General features: G+C 36.0%; 1 protein-coding gene across 2 annotated transcripts in view; it reads right to left on the bottom strand.

The window, feature by feature from the left end:
- DCN (decorin) overlaps positions 1–19,273 on the bottom strand; it is a 36,980-nt gene that overhangs the window by 8,025 nt on the left and 9,682 nt on the right. For both annotated transcript variants that reach the window (XM_081248121.1, XM_081248122.1), the window contains exons 3-6: positions 13,057–13,169; positions 7,014–7,227; positions 6,091–6,204; positions 1,498–1,591 (exon numbers count right to left, since the gene is read on the bottom strand). In XM_081248121.1, coding sequence (XP_081104247.1) covers positions 1,498–1,591; positions 6,091–6,204; positions 7,014–7,227; positions 13,057–13,169 — 535 coding nt within the window. The remainder of the gene's footprint in view (positions 1–1,497; positions 1,592–6,090; positions 6,205–7,013; positions 7,228–13,056; positions 13,170–19,273) is intronic.

The following is a 19,273-nucleotide window of genomic DNA, read 5'->3' as shown; positions in this document are numbered from 1 at the left end:
GGAAAGTTTGTTGGCCAATGAGGTATTTTCCTCTGATTTAATGAATGGAATTCAAAATCCATTTAAACAGAAATCTTCATTTCTATTGACCTTTTCAAAGTTTATTAGCTCTTTATACTTCTATGCTTCTATTTGATACAAAGCATATGATTTTATATTAAAGAGAGGAAACTCAAAATCTCCATACCACTTTCAGTACAAAATAAACTTTTCTAAAATGGCACAAATATTACGACTGATTTACCATATTTAGAATTTTATACTGTGGTCAATCCCAACTGCTACTTCTACTCCTCCTCTTCCTCCTCCTAATAATAATAATCCAATAACAATAGCTGTCCAAGAGACAGTTTTACACAATGCACAATAAACAGTGCAATTGTTCTACACAGTTCTACACAATAAACAATGCAACTTATCTTCCTACAGTTTTCTCCAGCTAGAGAGACCGAATCAACATAGAAAGGTAGGTATTGCATAACAGTATTTTGAAAAATATCTTCTTCATTAGAGAGTATAATTAAAATAGCTTTAGATAAAGGATTTCTTATCATTTGAGACACCAGGGTTATATATTGCAGCTATAGTCACATGCATATGACACCTTCAGGCCTCACGCTCCACTGGGTCACTGGGGGATACCCACAGAAATGGGAAAAACTGCATTATATATCCATCTGCTCTTAGGTATTTCTCAGAGACAAATGATATGCTTTATATTTATTTATCCACTATGAAATTTATGTGCAAAAAAAGGAGAGCCAATTTGGTACAACCCTGTGCTTCTCTGTAAGAACATTCAGCAACACGTGTGGATCAAGAGCAGAGTGCTCCTTGAAGACAGCTGAAGGGTCTGCCAGCCCTCTGGTTTTATTGCTTCACCACATTGCAAATACAGGAAGACTGAAGTTAGGTTAGAAAGCAGGATGGGCACTAGTGATCATCTATAAGGAAAAAAAAAGTTAAGAAGGCTCAGAAAAAAAGTTTTTTTAGAGTACATTAAATGTCCCGAGACATTTTAAACTCTTTAGAGAATAGGAATTAGAGAATCTCATGATAACTATTCTGTACTGTAGTGTGAGATGCCCAGTATTCCCATGTCTGGTAGCTTTCATTTTAATACATTTTCAAATTCTGAATACTATGTTATAATTTACTTAGCCTTCTGTTTCATACAGTCAAGTTAGAACAGATTGAATGAATATACTGATTTAATCAAATATCTTGTACATATGATATATCTAAATTAATCTAAAAACAATATGGTATTCATAAAAAATAAGGGTGATTTTGGTGGGGTTATGATAAGAACACTATTTCATTAGGTTTTTTTTTAATATTAATAATTGGGCAAGCTGAAGTTTGAGGTTTATAGAAACAACAACAAAAAATGTGGTTTAGGCAAGAGAATCAATCATCATGTTTCTAATTCTGAGCATATAGGCACAATATACCTAGCCATTTTACTGATAGAATGTTATGAAAGAATATTATTACTTAGCCAAATTATTCAGTCCTTTCAGGCTAGCTGCATCAACTTTGGTGATTTTGTTGCCATCAAGATGTAATTCAGTAAGGGAAGAAGGAAGACCTGCAATATGGAAATATAAGAAGTTAAATTAGTAGATAACTGTAATTAGAGAATGTACAAAGACTTAATGAGAACATGTGCCATCAATTTTCCACAAGACATACAGTTTCAAAGGATTTTCTTTGCATCTGATTCATCAGTTTTGCTTTTCATCTTTTTCCTTCATCCCTTTTATACAATAATATATGTTTTGGGAAGTAGTACAAGCCCTTTCTGCTTTGCTCCTAGATTTATTATGACAAAAACATGGTCTGGGTTTATCATGTAGTAGATTTTTGTCTTAGCCACTGTCAGGATACAGTTGTAGAACTGAAGAAAAACCCTGAATCTCATTAGTTTCTTACAGCTTTGTTAATGGGCTAGCACTGCCATTGACAAAGGATAATAACTGTAAAATGAGGAGATGGGCGTTTGCACTACAATAAAGCGATTATGTATAAGTTCAACCTATAAACAAACTTAACCAGGTATTTTATTAATGAGCATAATTAATAACTAACACTTATATACTGTGCTGGCTTTAGTTTTAATCAAGTTTTCCATAAAAACATCAAATGCCTCTGTAATACAGTGTGTAGCAAGAGCTAACACTTACTTGTTCCTTTAAAATCAAAACTGTTTCTTTATACAAGACGAGTACAGAGACCTATAATCAAGTGATCTGCCATATGTGGGGCACCTGGGGAAAAAATTTTAAATCCAAAGTATCCCCTAAACCTCTGGATAGTACTTCGTGAATGGCTACGACTTCTAAAAATTTAGTAATGTAAATTTAAAAGTTTAAATCTCTTATTTTCATTTCCTCCTGCCATCTGTGGCTCTATTAGGTTTTTATACAGCATTTTAAATGGAATATTGTTCCATGTACAAGAACAGCAACAACTACAAAGAAAATAGCAAATTGGTTACATGTAGAACTAACATCTGCTTAGCAGAAATTGGGTTGGCCAAAAAGTTCGTTCGGGTTTTTGTAAGATGTTGCAGGAAAACCCGAACAAACTTTTTGGCCAACCCAATAGTATTTGTTGTTTGTTCATAAAGAATAAAACTGGAAAATCACAGGTTATGTTTGGTCTGAAATTTTCATTGCAACCCACTGAATTCTGTCAAGATCATCTATTTAATGTAAAAGTTTATTCCATATTTGATTTGAAAATGACTATTAGTTTCTCAATAGTAGTATGATTTGTGTGGGAGACATACTAAGGAAAGGAACTTCTACTTACTAAATGTCTGTTATGTGCTGAACACTGAGATTAGCATTTTCATAACTTAGCTCATGTAATTTTTTTCAATGTATAAATTATTTTTCATTAACCTCGTTTCATCGATGAGGAAACAGATTCACAATTACCCATTTTGTAGGCTCTCTAGCTACTAAGTGGGGAAAGTAATATGCTCCCAGATGGCCAAAGAGAGTTAAAATAACATGTTCTTAAATGAAGGAAATGAAATAACAATGGCATTATTCTTATGAGTAAATGTCAGGAAATCAGTCACTCTTGGAATAAGGGATTTCAACTTGAGTCTCCTTAGAATAAATAAACGTGGATTTTTAAAATACTTCTATAAAGAAAGCAAGTGAGTATATAACAAAGCAATGCGTGTATGTCCTTTTTTCCCTATCACTATGAAAAGACAATAAAAAAATGTAGTGTCTCTGGAACACCAGTTATCATCGCATCCATCATTCTTACCTTGTTTCTAAGTGTCTTCCCTTTTGGGACATCAGTTTCCAAAAAAAAAAAGTTATGGGAAGTTTGACTGTGGAAGGAAATTTTGCAGTGGGATGGAGAGAGGCAAATTTATAAAGAATATCATTAGCCTTTGCCACTATAGCACTTAGCCAAATTACTTTTTTTCTTTTCCTTTGCCTTTTTTTTTTTTTTTTGCGGTACGCAGGCCTCTCACTGTTGTGGCCTCTCCCGTTGTGGAGCACAGGCCCCGGACGCACAGACTCAGCGGCCATGGCTCACGGGCCCAGCCACTCCGCGGCATGTGGGATCTTCCCAGACCGGGGCACGAACCCGTGTCCTCTGCATCGGCAGGCCAACTCTCAACCACTGCGCCACCAGGGAAGCCCCCTTTTCCATTTTTAAGAGAAAATATATTGAGAGCTTACTTTGGGCCAAGTACTCTCTCTATATATTACAATTCTTATTTACTGATACATCTATTAATCCTCACAAATATCCTAGAAGATAGGTGTCACTAATACCTTCATTTTATAGGTAACAAAACTGAGGTTTTAGAGATGTGGAATAACTAGCCCGAAGTCACAGAACAGCTAACTGATTGAGTCAGGCCTCACCCAGGTTGGTCTAACTCCAGAGTGTGAATTTATAATCTCTCTACTCCTCCATGGCCTTTTCATGTCCATCAGTGATGGGACATAATATATGGAAATTAAGACTCCTGGAAAGTGGTGACGTCCAGGCGTAAGGGTCCCAGCCTAGGATAGGTAGACTCATACATGACACAGGCATAAATATTCACAGGAAAGAAGGACTTAAGATGGCAGCAGAGTGAAATGGTCAAACACGAGCCCTGATGTCAGCCCAGCACAACCCAGCTGTGCCACTTCCTAGCTCTAAGGCCTTGGTCACAATTTACTTTATCTCTTTAAGACTTATTTTCCTCATTTATAAGACAGGTGTGATAATATTACTATAAAGGATTGTTTTGAGATTCATATAACAGAAGCCATGAAAAGCATTTGGCACAAGTGCTTAAAAAAACTTACTATGATTTTAATATTGTTAAGAGTTGAGTAAATAAAAGCAAGCTAGAGAAGATGAGAAAAGAGCACCTAGCATAGGGATAGACACATATAAGAAATCAAGGAAAACTGATCACTAAGTGATGAATGTGTTACTGAGGTATATTTAGGAGATGTAATTAGAAGGACAGCAAAATCAAAGATTGTACTTAACGCAAATCATCTGGCAGCATCAAGTAGTGAAAAATACCTGGACCTTAAATTCTAGCTACTTTACTTCACCTCCTACAGCTCTAAGGCTTTAGGCAAGATAAATATAGAAAATTATATGTATATGTATATATATCTAATAAAATATACTATTGTAAATATAAATTAAAAATATATTTACAAATATAAAATCCTTGCACTGGGGATTAAAAAATTACTTGTTACATGTAACAAGTCAGACTCAACATGAAAGTACTTTGTGAACTATAAATCAATCTCCCTCTATCTATCTATCTATCTATCTAATCTATCTATCTATCTATCTATCTATCATCTGCACCAGTAATTGCTATTAATGGACATCAAAAACATACTTTGTAGCAAAAAGACTGTGGAGAGGGCAAGGGGTAGTAAGGAACCATTCTATGGACTCCGTACTCTCTAGACTTGAAGTTTCTGTGGAAGCACAGTAAAGGGAAATTGTTTTCTGTGGGCAAGTACCTATATTTTCTACCCAATTCAGGAATAAGACACCTAAGTTGAGGAGGGGCCAGACTAAGGGGAAAATTTGAGAATACAGAGGCAGTTTTGTGAGACTGAAAAACCTGGGACCAGAAAAATGTAAATCTTAGAGAAACTTATTTTTGGTGATTTGATGCCTTTTCTCTCACAAAGATTGGCTTATGTGCCTCTCCTGGCTAAGCCTTAGCATGATGAGCTTACCCCTGTGACTATGATGATTGCTGTTTATTTGCGTGTCTTTGTTCTATGCAATAAGATCCTTGAAGGCAGGTCTGCATCCTATTCACTGCCCTGTCTCCAGTGTTTGTACTTTGCCTAGGCAAAAGGAGTGTTTAAAACACTTTCAATGAATAATAGAAAGTAATATTAATCCACGACTTATCTACAGGCCAGATATTTCTCTATTTATTTAGTTTTAAAACAACCCAATGAAGTGGATGTTAATATTATTACCACTTTACAGATTTAAAAAATGTGTCACAGATGTTGAATAACTGGTCCAAGATCGTAGAGCCAATTAGTGACAGTCTGAACTCACGCAAATGAACCCCAAAATCCACACTCTTTACAACACACACCACCACTCTTAAATAAGAATGTGACCACTGTGAGTCCTGTTATTCAGATAGTAATGACTAGAATGTCCTAAGATGGAAAGGAATTCACTAAGGGATTAGAGACTCAAAGTAAAAATTGGCTCAATATCAGAGGTACTTCCACGTATCATTTTTTTTTAACAAATTACCACTAAAGCACTCTATTTTTTAAATAATTGTACTTTTTTTCTTTGTGATGTCACAATTCCATAACATAAAATCATTGTGTGTTAACCTACATTTTATGTTAGATGTAAGAGACTTTATAGGTGAAAGAGTCTAGCCATCTCTACTGTGAGCCTAGCGGGCCCAGTGGTCAGCTAGGTTCAGTAGAAACACTTCAAGGGATAGAGAATGGCCACTTGAGTCACCATTCAAATTTCCAAAACCATTTTTTAGTGTCAAAGCCTTTGGATTTAGATATTCAAATTGCTTTGGAGAATTTACGTCACCTTGAGGGATGGTGGTTATATTGGTGTCAGCAATGCGGATGTAGGAGAGCTTCTTCATTCCCTGGAAGGCTCCATTTTCAATGCCTGAGCTCTTCAGAGGGTTGGTGCCAAGTTCTACAAATGCAATAAGTGCAAAGCTTTTAGAGGACAATTTGAGGATATTGCAAGTCAGAGTAGTGTCTGTTCAACAAGAAGAAATTTGGGTTAATAACAACTTGCCTGAAAAACAAGAGAGAAATTAAAGGACATGCTTCTCAAAGGGATGGCAAATGGGGTAAATATTTCCCTTATTAAAACAATCAAAAAACGAACAATAACAAAAAACCCCAAAGATTTATGAAAAAGCAATAGTAACAAAAACGATAACAACAAAAGTATTTAAGGTCCATACACAGGTCTGCCTAGAATCAATAAAAGTGTTTATACATCACACTTATTATGGAGCAATTACTTTACTAAGATATATTAAAATGTTGTTAAAATAATTTGAATCTAGGATTTTTAAGCCAATTATAAAATTACAAATATTTTACCACACATAGAGAAAAGTTTTAGAACACATTTTAAGGCAAATGATTTATAGATGTTCAGACTAGAACAAATTCCCACAACAGAAAGGTATCCTCCAAATATCTCTAATAAGCACTACTTAATTCCATCCTGTACCTTGGGCATGCAGCAGCTAGTGTAGCATCAGCCCTAGAGCTTTCTTCCACATTCTCAGATCCTCAAGGACAAGAATAAAAACGTCTTAAGGCACAGATTCAAAATCCCATTTCTCCTGGCCCGGCTACTGTTATTTCTATAGTCTTAAGACATGTAAGTTCTAGCTAATTTACCTTCCTGTAGCTAAAGCTTACTTGTAATCTCTTAAGGTGAACCTTGAATCCTGCCTGGTCTTAGAGTTATAAGAATATCTGTACCTACGACAATTAACTGGTTCAATCCATTGAGCACAGACTTTCGCACTTTGGTGATCTCGTTCTCATGGACACGCAGCTCCTGAAGAGTTTTGGGCATTTTCTCTGGCAGTTCCTTCAGTTGATTCTTGGACAGATAAAGTCGTTCCAATTTCACCAAAGGTGCAAATGCCCCAGGGCTGATTTTGCTAATTTTGTTGTTGATAAGAATCAACGTCTGTAGACAGTGAACAAAAGCAACATCTTAATTCCAAAACCTTCCACACATAAATATGTATGTAAAGCAAGTGTGTGGTTTATTCATTCCATTCATGGGACTAGCAGAGAAATCTGCAAAATTAGAAGAAATCAGAAAAAAATTAAACCGATCTGATTCCTTTACTTGAAAACATATGAGGACCTGAACATCAGGAGTAAAGGGGAGAAAAATTTGATAAAATACAGATTATAGATAGATAGATAGATAGATAGAGATAGAGATATTTAATTTTTAAACAATAAATACTCCAAAATATTGAAATTACTAGAGTGACCTGAAAAGAATCATGTGCCACAGGCATCCATTCTGCAGTCAGCTTTTCAACCTAAAAGTCCATCTTCATTGGCTGTTGTCATGGATTCCACTACAAAAGGGTGGCACTAATTTATAACATCACAAACAATGCAAGAGAGTAAAATTTTCTTGCAGCCTCACAGAGTTAGATATAATCGCCTTCCAAAAGTTTGCCAAATTAGCACATTATGTTGTAGCTCATTGCTTTACTTTGCATTTCCTTGTCACTTGAGAGGTTAAACAAATTTCCTTTTTTATTTTGCTACCATTTATTGTTTGGAGGAAAAGGATTGCTTGCTCACAAAACTTCACATTTTTCTTAAGTTTTAATGTATTTTAATAACTAATTTACAGAATAAAGGTATAGATAATAGGATATGCAGAGACAATATATTTTTCTTCTGTTTTTGCCCTTTTTACATATAAGGGTTTTATGTAGTCAAATATGTTATTTTTGGGGTAATTTAAAAATGTTTCTGAGTTCCATTCATATAGGAAGTTACTTGTAATCCATTATTGTTATACTATAGATATTGCTACACCTACTTTTGGACTACCTCATTCTCCTCCAATGAACTATATGTATACAGAACAACACTGATATTATTTTAAGTCAATTATCAACTAATCCTAAGGAATTTAGGATAATTTTACCAAGGTTTAAGAAACTTGTATTTTCAATTGTAGTACATTTTTAGGAGCATATGAAAATGGAGAGGGGCAAAATAGGAACTAGAGGAATAGAACAGTGAGAACTTTCTGTCTCAGAAATGCAGGACTACTTTCTGAAGGTAACAGCTGGTTTAATGGCCCATGTACATCCTCATATAGTTCACATTATTTGACTAATTAAAACTTATTACAAGTAACATAATCTTTTTTTTTTTGCGGTACACGGGCCTCTCACTGTTGTGGCCTCTCCCGTTGTGGAGCACAGGCTCCGGATGCGCAGGCTCAGGGGCCATAGCTCACAGGCCCAGCCGCTCCGCAGCATGTGGGATCTTCCCAGACTGGGGCACGAACCCGTGCCCACTGCATCGGCAGGCGGACTCTCAACCACTGCGCCACCAGGGAAGCCCATAGATAATCTTTTAACTAATCCTAACAGGTACATTGGTTGATTAAAACAAAATCCTAGGAAATTTCAAAGACTAATACAGAAAGTTCAAAAACCCATGAGGGTTAAAGTCATAGGAAATTGATATTAACAAGCAAAATGTCCAGAAAATCAGTAAAAGCCAGAGCTAGAGGAGAGAAGAGAGAACTTGCATCATTAAAAGGCAGCCAAAATGGTGGATGCTTAATTATAAAGGCAAAGGCTGTCCTTAATTGCCACCCCTGGAAGAAAATTCTGAAAGACTGATACAATTAAATGAATTAAACGTGGTCTGAAAATCTGTCTTACTTTACATTGAATGTTGAAACCTATTATGAAGAATCAACCTGCTGATGTGTTATCTGAAATTTCAGGTAATAAAATATTACTTCTTTTCCTAGATAATAACTAGACAATGTCTCTACTGGTGAGTATGCTGTAGTAATAATAACTGCTGCTAAATTTTGGGGTGGTGTGACATTTGTTCCCAATTATTTCTTCAGTAAGGTAGAAACTATAATAACACCTACAGGGGGTTGTTGTGATGATTAAAAAATGATCATGCATATAGCATATTTCCATCTGCTTCTTTGGAAAGCACCTTTCAAATGGCAGTGTTGGTTGAAAGGTCTAGTCCAGCAAAAAGCATCTCCACTTTCAGAATAAAATAAATGTGAAAAATGAATCAACCATACACATTTTGGTCATCATGATGTAAAATGTTAAGATATATATAAATTAGAGCTTCATCTAAAACAGATCCATATGTGAAAAAAGGTACTCATGTATATACAGTACTGCTAAAGATGGTTAATGTTAGTTTCATACACAGGGAAATGTATTTAAGAAAGCATAGTTATAATATTATAACAGGCAATGGAAAGATGTCAACATGGGAAAAAGCTGACTAATTACATTGGTTAATGACAAAACAGAGAAAGAATCAAAGGTGAACCGCAGATATTCTTCAGGAGATCGGCTGAGGAAAAAAAGAATCACAAGCAGAAATGGATTATCGTTAGTTAGGTAAGAGGCCAAGAGAAGTCGAATTAGGAGAGACCTTGTTGCTCAAGGGTCAGGAAATGCCTTGAGTACTATTTAACCTGAAATTGAAGCCCAGGCTCAAAAAATCGGGACTGCCTACTTCTCTGGTAACTAAAGAAAAGTGATCTAGCCTGGTAGGTAGGGGAGAGGTGATGAAAAAAGTGACTGACAATAGAAATAGAGTGGAAGGGGGAGTAAAAGCATTTTTACCACCTTCATCAAAGAAAGTGGTCAAAGGTATAAACTTACAGTTATAAGACAAATAAGTACTGGGGATGTAATGTACAACACGATGACTATAGTTAACACTGCTGTGTGGTATGCCTGAATATTGCTAAGAGAATAAATCCTAAAAGTTCTTGTCACAAGGAAAACATTTGTTTTTCTTCTTTTTTTAAATATCTGTATGAGATGATGGATATTAATTAAACTTATTATGGTAATCATTTTGCAATATATGTATGTCAAGTCATTATACTGTATTCCTTGAAGTTATATAGTGCTGTATATCCATTATATTTCAATAAAACTGAAAAAAAATGTTGAAACCCGACTTAACAGTATGTACAATTTTCTCCAAAGCCATTTATGTAGGGCCCACACTGTACCAGGTGTTGTTTAAGGGATTTTATTGTTACTATAATATTTACAGGCAATTTATAAGTGCACAGACTCAAGCCAGACTGTTCCCCAGTTTAGATCTCAAACTCTGGCTCTTATTTGTTGTGTGACAGTAAGCAAGTAACATAACCTCACTGCGCCTGAGTATCCTCATCTGTATTAAACGTGTTCTCAAGAGTGTCTACCTCATTAGAATAGTTATAAGAATTAAATAAGTTAATGTACACAAGATATTAAGAACAGTGTCTAGTATATAGTAATGGCTAAAGAAGTGTTTGCTATTATTCAATCTTTGTTTTATTCATTTTTGTGGTACGCGGGCCTCTCACTGCTGAGGCCCTCTCCTGTTGCGGAGCGCAGGCTCCGGACGCGCAGGCTCAGCAGCCATGGCTCACGGGCCCAGCCGCTCCGCGGCATGTGGGATCTTCCCAGACCGGGGCACGAACCCGTATCCCCTGCATCGGCAGGCGGACTCTCAACCACTGCGCCACCAGGGAAGCCCTTGTTTATTTTTAATTAAAAGCTTTTAAAATTAGATTTATTAAGCTTTAATTCAAAGGAAATATATTGAATGTTGATATTATTATACTGAATTTTCCATTACTTTATAGAATATGTATTTTTTTCTGCTATATATAAGTATACAACTACTCTTAAGCAATATATACTGCTCATAGTGAGGCACGGTTGTAAATTAATAAAATTATTGAGAAAAAGGTGACATTTTTCTGTTAAATCCTTTCTATTTTAATCCTTGGTAAATTTTTATTTCTCTCCCTTCTCATTCAAGGGTGGCTTTCCTGGCTGAAATTATGATGTTTATTTGCATAATAACAGGGATAGAAATGGTCATGAATGAAAGAGTAAGAGAAAGATAGCTGTTTAACATCCTCTAAATGGTTAGAAGCTCTAATGAACTCTGTCTTCTTCCAGTGTATACTTTAAAGCAGAAAGAAAGAGATTGCCAAGATGATAAGTTGCCTAAAAACATACTTAGCAGGACACATGGAAAAGAAAGAACACATTGTTACAAACACCAGATTTAGTGAGAATGTCACAGAAACTAGGTATCTCTTACTTAAGGTATGAGGAATTTAAACAAATTATTGAGATTATACTTAAACATACAGGAAGTTGGGTATAAGAGAATTCTCCTTCCTTAAAAAAGTAGCTTTAGGCTAAAGTTATGCAAAAAAAATGAAGCTTTTTAATACTTTAGTTTATTAAAACTAATATATTCATTTTTTATTATCACCTCTTTTAACTTATTCCAATGATAGTTTAAATACTCACTGACAAACTTTGTTGGTATCTCCATCGTTTCACTCCTAGTGAAATCATAACATGAAAGCAGAGAGAAGGTGAGTAGGGGCCCATGTCCAGTAGCCTGTCAGTGGAGAAGGAGCCCACTGGTCCAGGGTTCAAGACCTCCAGCACAAGCCTTACCGTCCACTACTTTGGAGCCTGTATCTTTCACTTTAGCCCTCTTCTCTTTTTGTCTGCTGCTCATTTTCTTCTGCCTTTCCTTTCCTCTTGCACAGAAAACTCTTCTCTTCCTTTCAAAATTCTGCTAATCCTCTATGTCCCCTTTGTTCCGTATTCTCTCAAAACATTAACTGGCTAACCTGATGTAAGAGCATGTCTTTTTCTTCTCTTACTTAGTGCCTTAAATATTCACTACTTATATTGTAATGTGCTTATATTGTTGGATACTTCAGTAGTTTGATGATGCCATTTTATAACTTGCTATTATTTTTGTTAACTGTTCCATGGGCAATCTTCAAATCTCAAGGAAAAATTCTTTGCTTCCTTTTAAAAACCTGGTAAATTGGGCTTCCCTGGTGGCGCAGTGGTTGAGAGTCCGCCTGCCGATGCAGGGGACATGGGTTCGTGCCCCGGTCCGGGAAGATCCCACATGCCGCGGAGCGGCTAGGCCCGTGAGCCATGGCCACTGAGCCTGCGCGTCTGGAGCCTGTGCTCCGCAACGGGATGAGGCCACAGCAGTGAGAGGCCCGCGTACCACACACACACACAAAAAAAGTCTGGTAAAATTTTCTCCTAATGGACAAATGTTTATTGCTTTTCTCATCTTGGCTGTCAAAAAGTTGATAACTAAATCTTGCCTTGATCATGCCATCTCTTTTCTGCTGGAATCCTGACTGGTAGACTGGATGTGTTACATTACAATAGAGTAGAAGGAAGTGAAAAAGCAGAATAAAAACACAGATACAGATAAGGATGCAGCATGCATAATCTTAAATACAAAGCAAACTATATAGCTATATAGACATTTATTTTTTTCTCTTGGTGTCAGTCTTTGAGCCTTTACAAAGCCATCTGCATGTCTTAGAAAATGAATGAAACAAAAGAAACAATGAAATAAAATAATACTAAGATCAGTCCATTTTGTGTTTTGTTCCACTATTGAAGTACATTCTAATTGGGAAGATAAAGATTTTAATCAATAAAATGTGTGAGAAGATTAAGATATAACATATCTTTTAGAAAGCCAATACTAAAGTTATATGAGGTATATGTAAGAAAATTGGATGTTTTTTTAGGGGTTAATGAACATGTTGCTTTGCTCCTTTATCACCCCCTAAAAAGAGAATTTAATAAACACTTATGTGCTTATTTATTACCATATGGTAATCTTGGCCTTACCTAAGTTTTGTTTTCAAAAATACTTTGAGTAAGATCTTGTTATAACTCAAATAAATAATAATTCTTACATGAAGGTTCTTCAGGTTCTTAAAGTCTCCATCTTTGATTTCAGTTATTTTGTTGTTTTGCAGGTCCAGCAGTGCAGTGTCAGGGGGAAGATCTTTTGGCACTTTGTCCAGACCTAGCATGAGAGTAAAAGCAATGTGCACTCAGTGAAAAGGGACACATGACTACAGAATCACAAAGGATGTGTTTACAGAGAAATCAGTGTTTCAGTGATAGTTTTACTGCTACCATATTTTTCTTCTTCTAGGAATTATATCAACTGTAGTTTAAAATATCTGTTCTATCTTTTCCAACAAAGTCAAATGAGTTTAAAAAAAAATCATAAACAGGGCTTCCCTGGTGGCGCAGTGGTTGAGAGTCCGCCTGCTGATGCAGGGAACACGGGTTCGTGCCCCGGTCCGGGAAGATCCCACATGCCGTGGAGCAGCTGGGCCCGTGAGCCATGGCCGCTGAGCCTGCGCGTCCGGAGCCCGTGCTCCGCAATGGGCGAGGCCACAGCAGTGAGAGGCCCACATACCGCAAAAAAAAAAAAAAAAAAAATTTATTATATGAAGCATTACTTTTGGACTTTAAATTTAGATCTAAATAACGGAGTTATTGTTTTTAGTTTATAAATGTAAACACATTGAAAAACCAAATGCTTATGGCATTAAAAAAAGACATTTCAATAGTCATTCAACTAGATGTATAAGGATAAACTGCTTTTATTCAAAAGGTATGGCATTTAAAATAAATTATCATTATGAATGTTAACGGAGAAAATATTAAATTATATAGCCTTTTTCCTTTCTTTCTTCCATTGGCTTTGTTCCATATTGATGTAAGCAAAAATTTGATATTTTATTAACTCAAATTCCTATGGTCATTTTCATATTTTAAGATTGCATAACATAAATCAGAAACGCTTTTCAACGTCTCCATCATATCTTAGACTTAAAGTGCTGAAGATCGTTCTTTCATTCATTCAATAACATCTTATTGAATACCTTTTAGACACCATTAATTTATTAGGCTCTGGGAATATAGCAGGAACAAGACAGAAATTGCCCACATCCTCATGGAAAAAAGAGTTCAATCTACAGTTTTCAATTAAAAGGAAAATTGAAACAGGGTATATAATAATTGCTTTGTTGGGAAGATATCCTTTCAATTTTCAATCTTATGTAAGCATACAGGTAAATTATCATGCTAACCATATTCCTATCTTCATATTGCCATGAAAATTACAGAAAATGTATCTGAAGTACCAACTTCTGATTTCTTTCCAAAAAAATCTTTTTTGTTCACATTATCACTGTTCTGTTGATAATGGCAAAAAGTCTAGTTCCCAATTCAGTGATCAGCTATGGTTATAAATTTGAATATCAAAGTGCAGGTGATTCTGCACATGCATAAATATATTCCAAGAACTCACTACAGAAATAGTTCACAGAGAAATAACCAAAATGAGGTGTTTTCAGCAATGAACAGCAAACCACTAGAACAGCTACCTTGTAGGAGGATATTTAACTGCACTATACACTCATGATCACTGCCATTTTCAGAAATGTCAGTTTGCTAATTTCATGCAATTAAGAGTGGTAGACTTCTGCCAAATCTTTGATAATTAGTGTTCTTCAACGCAGAAAAGGCACATTTCCTTTCATTTGTAGAAAAGTTACTGCCTACAATTCATCATTACTTCGTGGGCTTCTTTGTCAAAGTCTTAATTCCCACTTATGCTTAGTTTTATACATTGTTGAACTTATATTATAGTGGCCCCCTTAACAATTGTTCAATGCCAAAGTGAAGATACATTTCAGATGTGAAGAGAAAATGATATATCTGGATGGCTGACAATTTTGATTATGTCATCCTAGAATTTTATAGTAACAGGAACTGCTTTGGATGAATTATATACATCTTTTCCCTGAAGATTTAGCATAAAAAAAACCAGGCTTGTGGTTTCTGCAGCTTAGTTCTTAGAGAGTTGTTATAATGATCAAAATCATAATCCTACAATCTTCTCTGAATTACTAGAAACTTCATATTCATTTGAGGGACTTCACATATCAGCACTTTATTATTAAAACTTTATTTAGCTTTACAATTTATAAAAAAATTGAAAATATGTTATCTCATTTACCTCACGGCAATCCAATGAGACAGGTAAGGCAGTATGATAATATCATTTTTTCAGATGATTTTTAGAAAAAGTTTAGTGACATGAACAAGCTCATGTAGCTAGGAGTGACAAAATGCAGATGAAAAGCCTAATTTCCTGGCTTCCAACAGGATATTTTTTTCCCCTATCATTCCTATTTGTATCCCCAACAAGAATTATTCTGACATCAGACCCAATAACATGCTGTACATTTAAGGGCTAGACAAGGTATTGGGGTATTAACTAGCTCACTCAAAAAGTATAGGCAGAATACAAAGGGGAAATTATCCTAGCTATGAGTTCTTAGAATGTCACAAAGGGAAGGACCATTGAGTATCAGCTAATCTGTGGTTTCCAAATTCTGATCAGGTAGACTCTATGATGAGGTTCTTATCCGCCTATATCATAATCAGAAAACTATGAGGGCAATTTGGTTAGTTTTAATATAAATTATTAGACACACATACACATGTACACACACACATTTCTGAGACTAGCTCCTGCCTCCATTTTAAATATACCTTCTTTTAAAAAATGATTCTGATAGCAGATGCCAGGTTGTTGTTCTTTTGTTGGATTTGGTTTTGACCTTCATAAGAAAGTAACTTGTTCAACATTCAACAAATTTTACTTGTCCCAGAGATCAGGAACTTTCAAGCCAGTCTAATACTCTCTTTTCATAGGTAAAGAAACAGAAACCCAATGAAGTTAAATGGCTTCTCCACAGTGCCTCATGGCTAAACTAAACCAAGAACAAGATGCATGAGTCCTCACTCTAGAACTACCTGATATGCCATGGATGCATGGAAACGATGTACATATTTTTAAAAGATGCTGATCTACACTGTCCCCTGAACATACTGTGCTTATTCCCAGCTACTCATTTTGTTCATATAATTTGTTTTATGGAATACTCCACCCACTCATTTTCTTCCATTTCCATTCTAACAATCCTTTAAAGTGTACCCACTATCCCCACCCCCCTCTATAATATTTGTCATAACCACTCCAGAAAACAAACTCCTCCAAAATTCTGATCTATCAACTTATGTATTATACCACATTTTAGTTTTCTTTCTTTTCTGTAAGTTCTGGGTAAGTAGGGACAAATGACTATTTTTCATGAGAGCTTTGATCTTACTGCCTTATGTACAGAAATAAATTTTTGACTGATTAGTTTTAAAATCATCGTATATTCTGTTGTCCCATTGTGAAAAGTTCATGGCCATAGCTTCAAGATCTTTTCTGCTATGTTTTGTTACAATCATCTCTTCACATTCTTCTTTCATAAAGGTATATATTCTCATAATAAATCTCCCAAATTATTAGCATGCAGCTGGCTCAGAATTCAACAAGCTATTCTATAAAATAATTTCCTACTATAGTGCATAGCAGGGTCCCAACTCCTGGTACCTGTAATTATTATCAATAATGAGAAGAGGGCTTCCCTGGTGGCCCAGTGGTTGAGAGTCCGCCTGCCGATGCAGGGGAAACGGGTTCGTGCCCTGGTCTGGGAAGATCCCACATGCCATGGAGCGGCTAGGCCCGTGAGCCATGGCCGCTGGGCCTGTGTGTCCAGAGCCTGTGCTCCGCAACGGGAGAGGCCACAACAGTGAGAGGCCCACATACCGCAAAAAAAAAAAAATAATAATAATAATAATGAGAAGAGAGGGTAAAACTCTATCTTGCTGATTATTAGTCTGTAAGTCTGTGACAAATGATTGTTTTTTATTTTCTGTACAATACAATTATAACGCATATTATCCTGGAAGCTGCAATCTATTTTTCAGTTGTTATCACACACAGATTTTTCACCTAACGCACTTGATTCTGAGTTGGTTTTTCTTGTCAGTCATTTTGTGGGCTTGTTATAGTCATCATTTTTCCCATGAAGTTCAAGACCTTTGGACAACTCGTCTACCAAGCCCCCCACCTTTGGATGATAACCCCTCAGTTTAGTAGGCACATATTCCCAAAAAACAATTAGACCCCCCCAAAGAGCTGTTCGTGGTCACTTTAACCCTAATTCAATCATGGCAAATCCTACAGGCTTGCAAATCTGTAAAATATCAGTCTTTGTTTATATTAGGATATTCTTTCTTTTCCTCCGTCCCTTCCTTCCTCCCTTTTTTCCTCCCTCCCATCCTTTCTGCCTTCCTTGGCATTACTGATATCTCCCATCTTACATGTTCTTCTTCAATACACACTTGGCCAACCCCATCAAAAGATGGAGTCAAGTTCCTGTCCTTTCACATCTGGTATGGCCTTATGCTGTCTCTCTGAACTAAGGGAACGTGGTGAAGGTGATAGAGCATGACTTCCAGAGCTAGGTCAGAAAAGGTTGTTCAGCTGCTACCCAGTTCTTCTGGGATGCTCGCTCTCGGGCCATCAGGGGGTCATGTAAGAAGTCTGTCTACACTGAGACCACTATGCTGGAGAGGCCATGTGAGACACTCCAGATGACAGAAGAGCTCAGCTCCTAGGCAACAGCAGAACAAACTGCCAGTCATGAGCGTGAGCTGTCTTAGGTCCAGTCTGGGCCATCCTCCCCATGGCTATGGCCTCAGCCAACACCTGACTACAAATGCATGAGAGACCGCAAGTGAGAGCAGCCCTTCTAAGCCCTGCTCAAATTCCCTGTAGCTTAAATCATGAGCAAAATAAAATTATTTTTTAAGTCACTAAGTTTTGAGTTAATATTTATTCAGCAATAGTAACAGGAAAAAAGTGGTTTCCTAAATTTAATTATTTTTCAATGAGCATTCTTTAATATAATTCCAAATCTTCCATCAAAATGCAATTATTTTCAAGGCTAGACTGAATTATTTAGTTGCTCTTCCAAATTCAGTAAAGGAAACTTTATCTTCTTTAATTAATAATAGGGTTATTAATTAAAGTAACTAAAACTCTATTTAAGACATTACCAGAAAGTCATTTCTGAAATAAAGGCTAATAAGAATTGTACTTCTTTTTCTAGTTGTCTCAGTGATGAATGGTATTGTTGTGCTAGCAAATTTCATCAATCTGGTAAACATCATGTTGGACAAAGGCCAGGTCATCCTAAAATATCATGCCTTTTTTTTGTTGTTTTCTGTGGCAGGGGTCCAAACTCCAAGATTTATTCTTGTTGATTTCTAAAAAGTTTTTATATTTCTGTCTTCAATTTAATAATTAGGTCAATGGTGATACACTTTAGTTTTGGCATATGATCAAAATAATATGTAGGAGTCCCAGCTCCATCAAAAACCATTTCTTCCAAAGGCAGGAATGTTTCCCTCTTTTCCTCTTAAAAAATAGCAATTCAACTCTGATGGCAGTTGGATTCAGAAATAATAGATCATTTTAATTCGATTCTCTTTCCAAATAACTTAAGGAAGGTTTAAGCTTCCTGGTTCTATAGTCATCCTCAAAAAGAATAAGAAAGGATATGCTACAGTTCCATGACTCCTAATTTCCAGTCAGCCATGTTCCACCCTGTTTCCAGCTTGAATCAAGAATATTGTAGAACTATGCATTCATTCAAGCACTAAGCCATGCATATGTTCATTTATTCATTTATCAAGCATTTATTGATGTTTGAGAACCTACCAAGTATAAGGCATTTTTTGGAGTGGAAGACCAAAAGATAAATTATCACCATGCTCTTCTTCTGGGAGAGAAAGTAAATATTTAAATAAGTAGTTAAAGATAATAATTATTATCTATGTACATATAATTGATTATTGCAGAATCATCAAAGCAAATATAGATTACAGTGAAAGCACAGAAGTAGGCAGGCTGCAGAAATTGCCTCAAAACCATCTTCAGACTGAGTCAAGGGTTAATTGAATCTTGAGTGTTACAGTGTAGCTGCTACAGGGCTTCTTCCTTTTGTTAAGACTAGATTGCAAACTGGGTTAATTCTTCTTTATCCTTATTTTCAAGGAAATATATAATTTTCTTGCTACTCTTTTGAAGGACAAAAGTTAAGATTAGAGGGTCTCCTGCATTCGTCCAGGACATTGATATTCTGACTAACCTATTCCCATCCTGTCCTCTGGAGCCAGGAATGATGTTCCAGAGGAGAATGCATCACA

The sequence above is a fragment of the Mesoplodon bidens genome, assembly GCF_964165515.1.
Source record: "Mesoplodon bidens genome assembly, chromosome: 11".
NCBI classification, from domain to species: domain Eukaryota; kingdom Metazoa; phylum Chordata; class Mammalia; order Artiodactyla; family Ziphiidae; genus Mesoplodon; species Mesoplodon bidens.
The sequence above is the reverse complement of the archived record's forward strand: the minus strand, read 5'-3'. Positions and strand labels throughout refer to the sequence as shown.